Here is a 9,841-nt window from a genome sequence, read left to right as displayed (position 1 = left end):
CAGTGGCCAGAGGGGATGTGGGGTTTTGGAAGGTACTTGTATATGCATTTATATATAGGAGAGATTTGTGCATTCTTAAATGTTGAAGAGAAGGCACTGACAGGGAAGTGGAGTTGAATACACAGGCCAGATAGAATAAGCAATGGAATGAGGTCCCTGAGAGGTATGTAGGACCCACAGCATAATTGGTGCATTAATTTTTAGTCAAGGGAAAAAGGAAAAGAGATGGGTGTGGATGAACGGATTACATTTTAGTGCTACAGAAGGCAACTGACAAACTGTTAAGCACAAGGTCCTGTGCTAGGTTCTATAATACACTGGCAAGCAAAACTGATACTATCTCTGCCCTCATGGAGGTATTTAAAAGGAATGTGCACAGACTCTTTTTGTATATAGAGTATTAAAGGACTACTTCTAAACTCTTCTGCTGTTCAAACGGAAAAGTACTCATCTGCTTGCTTGTAAACTCATAATTTATAAAGTGGGAAAAGGCACCAGGCTTTGGTAAAAAGAATCACCAAGTGACAGGGAAAGAAGCTATAATCTCCACTAACACAGAGGAAGGCCAAAATATGCCTTATGCTGAGGATAAAAAATTCAAAAAATTATCTGAGTATTTAAAGAAAAAAATAGGAAATAGGAATATATTCTTCTGATTCACAGATGTTTATGGTAGCTTTCACTGAAAATATCGATATCCTCCATATTCAGATTTCATAAATTCTGTGATATGTAATAAAAAAGATTTAATATGTATTAGATAAGAAAATAAGACAAGAAAAAATCAAGAAGTCAAGTAGACCTCTAGTCCTATTCTGAAGGCAGACAGAACACCAACATTTCTCAAATATTTGGAACTCACTGTCCTTACTAATAAAGGGATGTTATAGAGGCAGGGAAGAAACATTAACATTGACAAATAACAGCAGATACATTTTTTGAATATTTATTGTGTATTAGGCCTCCACTGTGATTTACCTACATTAATTCCTCTAATCTTAATAAAGGTGGGAGTGTGGTAAGCAGAAAAATCATGCCCTAAAGAGGTTCACATCCTAATTCCCAGAACCTGCTAAATGTATTTCCTTATGTTGAAAATGGACTTTGCAGATGTGATTAAGGATCTTTTTTTCTCTTAAAAATATGGAACACTTCATGAATTTACATGTCATCCTTGCACAGGGGCCATGCTAATCTTCTCTGTATCCTTCCAATTTTAGTATATGTGCTGCTGAAGCAAGCATCCATGATTAAGGATCTTGAGATGGGGAGATTATCTTGGATTATCAGGGTGTGTGGGCTCAATGTAATCACAAGGGTCCTTATAAGTGAATGAGGAAGGCGAGATGGGTTAGGGTCAGTGATTGGAAGATGCTGCACTGTTGGGTTTGGAGATGGAGGAAGGGGCCATGAGCCAAGGAATGTAGGTGGCTTTAAGACATGAAAGGCAAGGGAATGGATTCTCCCCAAAGCCTCCAGAAGGAATGGAGCCCTGCAGACACCTCGATTTTAGCTCATGAAGCACAGTCAGTGTTCTGACCTCAAATGTGTAAGAATAAATCTGTGTTGTTTTAAGCCACTAATTTTATGGTTACTTTGTTAGCAGCAATAAGAAACTAATCTACGTGGGTACTATGACTTTCCCCATTATACTGATGTGGAGAAAGAGACTTAACAAGGGTTAAATAATTTCCCCAAAGTTACTGCAGATAGTTGAAGAAATTCCCATTTTACATTCTTATTTTCTCTTTGAGGTAGGAGGCAAGGTGAATTTCTAAGAACTGGAAGTTGGGATTGGCTGTAAGGGAAAATTGGGAAGAACATAAAATAGTTCTTATGAAGAATAAGAATTGCTAGCGTCATATGTAAAGTCCTTATCTCACAGTGAGGTATTTACAGAATATAAGATATGATGAATTTGCCTTAAAATAATCTAAGAGGGGCCACAAGGGGGATAAGCAGTAGGTGGGGGCATAGGTGAAATAAGACTGGGCATATGAGGATAGTGTTAAAAGCTGGATGGTAGCATGGGCACAAGAAGTTTTATTATACTAGTGTATATTTTTATATGTATTTAAAAATTTTCCAAAAAAAGTTAAAAAATGAATTCACGGTAAAGAGCAATAAATGTCACAGAGGAAAATATCTTGAAAAAGTCATGAAGTAAGAAAACAAAAACAACTTTTAAAATAAAGCTACACTGACAGAGAACCTATCAGTGGTGCCTGAGGAAGAGTGGGATAGGGAAGGAGGTCAAGGAAAGTGGGAAGGAGGGATAGCCAAGGGGCACAAAAAAACTTTTGGATATGATATATTCATTATTTTGACATTAATTATCTATCATCTACATATCTCCATTAAGAAGGTATAGTGTATATATACATATACACTATATATGTCATAACATCAAATCGAATATATTAAATATGTGCAGTTTATTGCATGTCAATTATACTGCAATAAAGCTGTAAGAAATTAACAAACAAAATAAAGCAATACTGATAAAAATGCAAGGAGAGCTTCTTTCTGGCCCGACACGTGGAGTTTGGAAGTCATCACTGCTGTACTCACAACAAAAAAAGCTGAAGAAACTGAAAATCAACTCTGCTTTGACCCATCAGAGAACTAAGGTCATAGAGCAAACTGCTACCCTGAAAACTGGAGAGGTGGATACAGAGAATCACAGCTTACTGGGAGCAGAAGCCCAGAACCAGAAGACTGAAACTAGAGCCAGTACTGGCAGGAACACTTAAACTGTGATTGTGACATTACTGAAGAATCAGTGTGAACTAGTTTGAGAGTTCAAAACTCTGGGGGAGAAAGCGAGGCAGTCTTAGGGGAGCCACACTTTTGCAAGTTTTCCCTCCAGGAGTTCCATCAAATTCTCAAGAGGAAGATTGGGGGAAAAAACCCTCATGCTTCTAGCACAGAGAGGAAAGTAGCCAGTTAAAAATATGCCCAGAGCTCTCTGTTCTCCTTCACAACAGCTTGCCCTTAAGGAAACCTATTTTACTAGAGATTAAGTAACTTGGGATTTACCAAAAACTAATCAACCCGAGGGAAAGGAAATACCTAACTTCAGCCCCCTCTAGCCTCCCTGTTTAACCTATAGAGGAGGGCAAGCTGAGAAGCACTTTCTTCAAGTCACAGCCCACACAGGCTCACTAAAAAACTGAGACACAGGATGATAGGATGCTTCTCCTACCATAGTCTTATATCTCACCACCACATCAACTGGGCTCCTGTCTAATAATGAGATTACAGTTAAAAGAACTGCAAACCTCAGACCCATTTAAAAGGAAGTCTGTAGGGTGACACAAAGACAACAGAAGAGACAAAAGAAAGACAATAGAGGAAAATTTTGCCTCTTGACAGCATAGCCACTGCAAACAGTAACACAGTCTAACTCCTAGCAGATAAACATAAAACCTCATAGTGAAGGCTTATCTACCACAGTTCCTTTCACCCAATACATCATGTCTGGCTCTCAAGAAAAAAATTTTAAGCCATGCTAAAATGCAGAAAACAAAGTTTGAATAGACAAAGCAAGCATCAGAACCAGACTCAGATACAGCAGGGATGTTGGAATTATCAGACCAGAAATTTAATATTTAATATGATAAAGGCTCTAATGGAAAAAAGCAGAGAACATGCAAGAAAAGATTGTTAATGTAGGCAGAGAGATGGAAACTCTAAGAACGAATCAAAAGGAAATGGTAGAAATAAAAAATACCGCAATAAAAATGAAGAATGCCTTTGATGTGCTCATCAGTAGACTGGACACAGAAGATGAAAGGATCAGTAAACTTGAAGATATATCAATAGAAACCTCGAAAACTGAACTGCAAAGAGAAAAACTAATGAAAATTTGGAAAAGAATATCCATGAACAATTACACAAAGGTTACATACACAAAGGTGTAACATATGTGTTGTGGGACTACCAAAAGGAAAAGAAGAAGGGACTTCACTGGTGGTGTGGTGGTTAAGAATCCACCAGCCAATGCAGGGGACACGGGTTCAAGCCCTGGTGCAGGAAGATCCCACATGCTGCAGAGCAACTAAGCCTGTGAGCCACAACTACTGAGCCTGTGCTCTACGGCTCGTGAGCCACAACTACTGAGCCCGTGTGCCAGAAATACTGAAGCCTGCGTGCCTAGAGCCCATGCTCCACAACAACAGAAGCCACCATAATGAGAAGCCTGCGCACTGCAATGAAGAGTAGCCCCCACTTGCTGCAACTAGAGAAAGCCCATGTGCCGCAAAGAAGACCCAATGCAGCCAAAAATAAATAAATAAACTTATAAAAAAAAAAGGAAAAGGAGAGAAAAGATCAGAAGAAATATTTGAAGAAATAATATAAGAATTTTCCAAAATTAGTGACAGACATCAAACTGCAGATCCAGGAAGCTTAGAGAACACCAAACAGCAAAAATACCTAAAAACCTATACCTATGCATTTCATACTGAATCAGCAGAAAATCAAAGACACAGAGAAAATCCTGAAAGTAACCTGGGAAAATGAATGGGAGAAAAGGGTGTCTAGGGATCCATATAAGATTATGATACAATTAGGAATGCTCATTTGAGGTTGATGACTATGAATCACTGGTGGTGACAATATTCAGGGCTGTATATTTCTCTTTAGAAATGCCCAGTAGCTTAGATCTAGGAGTGAACAAGAAAGATAGCTGGATTAACAACCCAGGGTTGTAATTTTGCCAGGCAGGTAGAGTAAAAAGAAGAGTGCTTTATGGGAGTTAAAGGTAGTGAAGTGATGGTTGATATACGGTAGCTAAATAACGAGGTAAAGAAAACAGGTTGATACAGGTCAAGAAACAAATAGACTTAAAGTTGAATAGGTATAGTTATAATAACAAGAGTGAGAGGGCTGGAAAAATAGTTTTTGAGAGTTGATGGATGGTACTGAGATTTCAAAAGTAAAACATTTCTGGTAGATAAGGTTCACCACATGGCCACGGGAGTGAGTAGCCATAGTTGAATGAAAATGAAAGACTCTGGGGTTTTCAGCATGGAAATAAAGGAATTTGGGTGAGATTAGTTGCTGATTTGAATATTATTTCCTCTCTCCATATATCAGATAGGTTGCCTGTAGCAGGTGGGAATATATAGGCAACAGAAGAGCATTTATTCAACTCATAATTTAACTCAAGTGATAAAGAATATCATATGGTATGCATTTTTCCTCTTAGTCTCACACTGGGTCATATCTTACATAACAGACTATGATCAAGTGGATCTGATGTCAAAACAATATGAAGAAACCTCACTTTATCATGAAATAATTTTACAAGTGGGAATACATTTGATATATGGAAAACTGGGGGAGTATAGTGTGGATTTGTTTCTTTTAGGTTGTTATAAAATTGTGATCTATGACATCAGTGGGGAAGGAAAATGATAGATGTGAAGGGCAGTTTGACAGGATCTGAACTTCAAAGAAAGTAATAAATGGATGAATGGGAGGCAGATGTATCAGCTGCAGAAAAGCCCAAAGGTGCTGGACTGTTAGGGTAATCACTGTAAGAATGTGCATGCTGCACTTTACTTACATGACTTTCTAAATGACTCTGTTCTCCATATGATAGAAGTGACTTTTAGTTTAAGATAAGGAGAAGGGGAGCATTAGTGATCTTAGAACTAAAACCTGCCTTAAGCAAACAGCCTTCCCTATCAAATTTTCTGCTAGAACTTGTGGGTAAAATGAGTGGGTTCAATTTCAACTTTTTAAAAGTTCTTTGCTTGACGAGGTAATGAAAGAGCCACATGATGGGAATATGGTCAATCAGAGAAAAGGAGAGGAACAAAGGGTCTGAATATTTCACAAACTGGGTAGACAATACCTGAACAACCAAGTTAATCTTTGGCCTCCAATTAATCAGACTTGCACTTGATTTAAAAAAATAGGCTTTATTTTTATAGCACTTTTAGATTCACAGCAAAATTAAGCGGAAGGTATAAAGAGTTCTGACATACCCTCTGCATCTCTCCTCCTCAGACTCTCCCCTATTATATCTACATTTTTATAATGATATGAAAGCAGATAGGTTTGACCAGGCACTCATATAGTTCACAGTGGATGTGGTGACACAGTCCAGACCTTCCCTTCAGGACTGAGGCAATATTCCCCGAGCTGCTCCAAGTGTTGGTTGCTGATAGCTCACAGCAGCTAGGTTCTTACCTAAAAATTGTTCTCAGCCAAAGGGAGCTGGCTTGTACAAATTATAACCCCTTCCTGGGAACTGCCTGCATGCAGTGTCTAATGCAGAATACAAAGGTATGGCCCTTTTGCTTCAATCTGGGCCATCTTAGAAAAACCAGCCTTGCTTCACATCTGATAGACCTGCTTTCCTCACTACTCCAGAAGCCTTGCTCTCAAGAATAGTCTAGATTAAATCTTTGCGTGCAAATCTCTGGGTCAGGGTCTGCTTCCACATGTCTTAAATATGGGAAGTTTCCCAACCATACATAAAACATTGATAATGAAGCAGTGCTTTAAAGGTGTAGTAAAAATATGACAATATAATCAGAACACCTAGTTCTGTGTTCTAGTTCCACTACTTAATGGCTCTATGATTTTGGATAATTTATTTCTCTGAGCCTCAAGTTTCCTCATCTTTAAATGGGGGATAATTCCTTATGTAACAAGCGTTACTATGAGGGCTCAAATTGGGATATACCAACACAAACACAAACACACACACACATGCTCATGCTTTCAAATATAATGTAATATTCTTATTATAATTTACATGAACTGGCAATTTCAAAACCTAAGCCTAATTATTTTCACATTCTGTTATTTCATGGAAACATTCCATTAGATAGCTAGCCAATATTAAGATTAAACCAAAAAAATTCATTAATTGTTTACTATATGCTTGACCCTGTGCTATGAACGAGGTATACAATGATGGCATGGTTCTTAACCTCAAAGGATTACAGCCTGGGGAGAGGCATTAAATATAAACAGATAAAGTGTGATCAAGTATTACATATGCCAAGGGACTTCCCTGGTGGTCCAGTGGTTAAGAATCTGCCTTCCAATGTAGGGGATGTGGGTTCGACCCCTGGTTGGGGAACTAAGATACCACATGCCATGGGGCAACTATGCCTGCATGCTTTAGAAAGATCCGGTGTGCTGCAACTAAGACCTGATGCAGCCAAATAATTAATAAATAAATAAATAATTAAAAAGGTACTATATATGCCAAAATGGCAGCAGTATGCCCAGAAATAGTGGGAGGTGTGTTCATTTTTCCAAGAGTATCAGAAAAGACTTCATTAAGGAAGTGAACCTTGAGGTGAGACAGTTTTTAGGAAAGGTACTTTATTCCCAGTAAACTTTACTTGAGCACTGAAGGATACTTTAATCACTTCTAAAAGTAACATCAATTTGATTTAACCTATAACAACTATTTTGTGTGTATCTATCATGCAGAGAACTTTCACAGAAATATTTACAACTGAAAGTTAAGGTTACTTACTGTTATCTTACGAGGACATTCATTAGGACAGAGACCACTAAGAACTGTGGAAAAATTAAAAAAAGCCTATTATTACTGTTATAATATTAATATGCCCTATTGATTCATGGTCAAGCAAAAACCAATTCAATTTCTTTAGATCTGAGTAAATTAAATTTCTTTTGTTCACTTTAGGCCAATATTTCAAAAGCCTTTATTAAGCAGTCAAGCTGCTGCCATTTTGTGGAATATATAGATGATATAATTAATTATGGTTATAATATCATACCTACTGTTGGTTCTATTTTCCAATTGGTTAGCTACATTCCAAGGATGACTTAGAATCTGACAGAGAATTGCCAAATGCAAACCAATTAAAATTTATACTGAAAAAAACAAAATAGAACATTTAACACTTCATATCAAACTAGACTATTTCAATTTATCTAGTCAAATTTTCTGGGTAAAAAAGTTTGGGCTCCCTTGATAACTTTTATGGAGAACATAACTATAAAATAATTGATGGGTCTATAACAAAAATAATTTAATGACATATTTATTCTATAATTACCAAAAAAGAAAAGGTTAGGATATCTGAACATTCTTTCTATAACTAACATGAATTTTGAAACATAACTACACTCATGTGAAGTAATTCCTTTATAAGAAGGCAGACTTTATGTGCTATTAAATATGCTATATGTTATAAATTTAAGGAAGACAGCTGATAATACTGTTCAGTAAGCATGAACTGTACCAATAATAATTGTGATTATTGGTTAGTTCAAATATATCTATAGGAAAATTGTTCCTTATGTTGATTTATATTTTACAAATGTGAAATGATAATCATTCTAATACAAATATTATACTTGGGCAGGGTACATAAACTGCAAAGGCATAAGAAATGAACATGACAAATTTCATCACATAAGAAGATACTTGTTTATTTACTATAGTACGTTTATATTAAATTCAACCTGAGGAAACAGTGAAATAAATGTTTCATACTTGCAAATCAGTTTTCAATGTTTAAGTTCCTTACCCCAGCATAGTGCCTAGTTATCACTCTTTTATTCTCAAACACTCCATGACCTTACTTCTCCCTCTCCTTTGTTCCTCTTCCCTCAACTCTGGGCAGACACTGGTACTTCTTTTTCACTTGTCCCCAAATGATTTTCCTAAACCTTCATTAAAACATTATCTTGCTAAACAGTATATTATTTACTCAAAAGTCTGTCTTTGTACCAGTATGTAAGCTCTGCATAGTTTTTTTTATCATTTTTTCAGGGCCTAGCCAAATGTATTTGCTCAATAAATACTTGTTAAAGGAGGGAAAAGATGGATTATTCAATAAATGGTACTGGATAACTGGCTACTTGGAGGAAAATAAAGTTAGACTTTGATTCATAACATGAAAATTACATTTGGCAAAGACACTACTAATATAAAGAACTCTTACACTACAGTGATAAAAAGACAACCCAATTAAAAAATGGGCAAAGGACCTGAACAGGTATTTTTCCAAAGATGATGCAGACATATAAAAAGCTCATGAAAAGATGCTCAGCATCATTATCATGGAAATGCTAACCAAAACCACAATGAGACGTACACAATTCACAATATCCAAGAGGTGGAAGCAACCCAAATCAATGTCCATTGGCAGATGAATGAATAAACAAAATGTGGTACACACTCACAGTGGAATATTATTCAACTTTAAAAAGGGAAGAAATCCTGTCACATGTTACAACGTGGCTGAACTTTGAGGACATTATGCTAAGCAAGCCAGTAATAAAAAGACAAATACTCTATGATATCACCTACATGAGGTGTCTAAACTTGTCAAATTCAAAGAAACAAAGTAGAACGGTGGTTACCAGGGGTTGACGGGAAGGGAAAAAGGGCAGTTGTTAAATGGGTACAGAGTTTCAGATCTGCAAGATGAAAAAGTTCTGGAGATCTGTTTCACAACAATGTGAATATACTTAACATCACTGAACTGTACACTTAAACATGGTTAAGATAGTAAATTTTATGTTACATGTTTTTTTAACCACACACACAAAAATGGTTAAGATTGTAAAAAAAAACAAAACAAACCCACAATGAGACACCATTTCACACCCATTAGGATGGGTATAATCAAAGAGTCAGATAAAAACAAATTTGGGTGAAGATGTGGAGAAACTGGACCCTCCTACATTTCTGGTGGGAATGTAAAATGGTCCAGCTGCTTTGGAAAACAGTCTGGCAATTTCTTAAAAAGATAAACAAAGAGTTCCTATTTAACCCAGCAATTCCACTTTTAGGTATATATCAAGAGGAATTAAAATATATGTCCACACAAAA

At 36.6% G+C, this 9,841-nt stretch overlaps 1 protein-coding gene and 1 non-coding gene across 5 annotated transcripts in view; both read right to left on the bottom strand.

Moving 5' to 3' along the window:
• ITFG1 (integrin alpha FG-GAP repeat containing 1) overlaps window positions 1–9,841 on the bottom strand; it is a 237,403-nt gene that overhangs the window by 46,919 nt on the left and 180,643 nt on the right. For 3 of the 4 annotated variants that reach the window (XM_004264870.4, XM_049703687.1, XM_033418881.2), the window contains exon 13: window positions 7,508–7,551. The exons of the other annotated variant lie outside the window; for it this stretch is intronic. In XM_004264870.4, the coding sequence (XP_004264918.1) occupies window positions 7,508–7,551 (44 nt within the window). The remainder of the gene's footprint in view (window positions 1–7,507; window positions 7,552–9,841) is intronic. 4 annotated transcript variants of the gene reach the window in all.
• On the bottom strand, window positions 1,138–1,240 carry LOC117199500 (U6 spliceosomal RNA). Its single transcript, XR_004480750.1, has one exon. It is a non-coding gene; the product is annotated as a U6 spliceosomal RNA (small nuclear RNA).

The sequence above is a fragment of the Orcinus orca genome, chromosome 20 (assembly GCF_937001465.1).
Source record: "Orcinus orca chromosome 20, mOrcOrc1.1, whole genome shotgun sequence".
Lineage (NCBI taxonomy): Eukaryota > Metazoa > Chordata > Mammalia > Artiodactyla > Delphinidae > Orcinus > Orcinus orca.
This window is presented reverse-complemented; position numbering and strand designations above follow the sequence as displayed.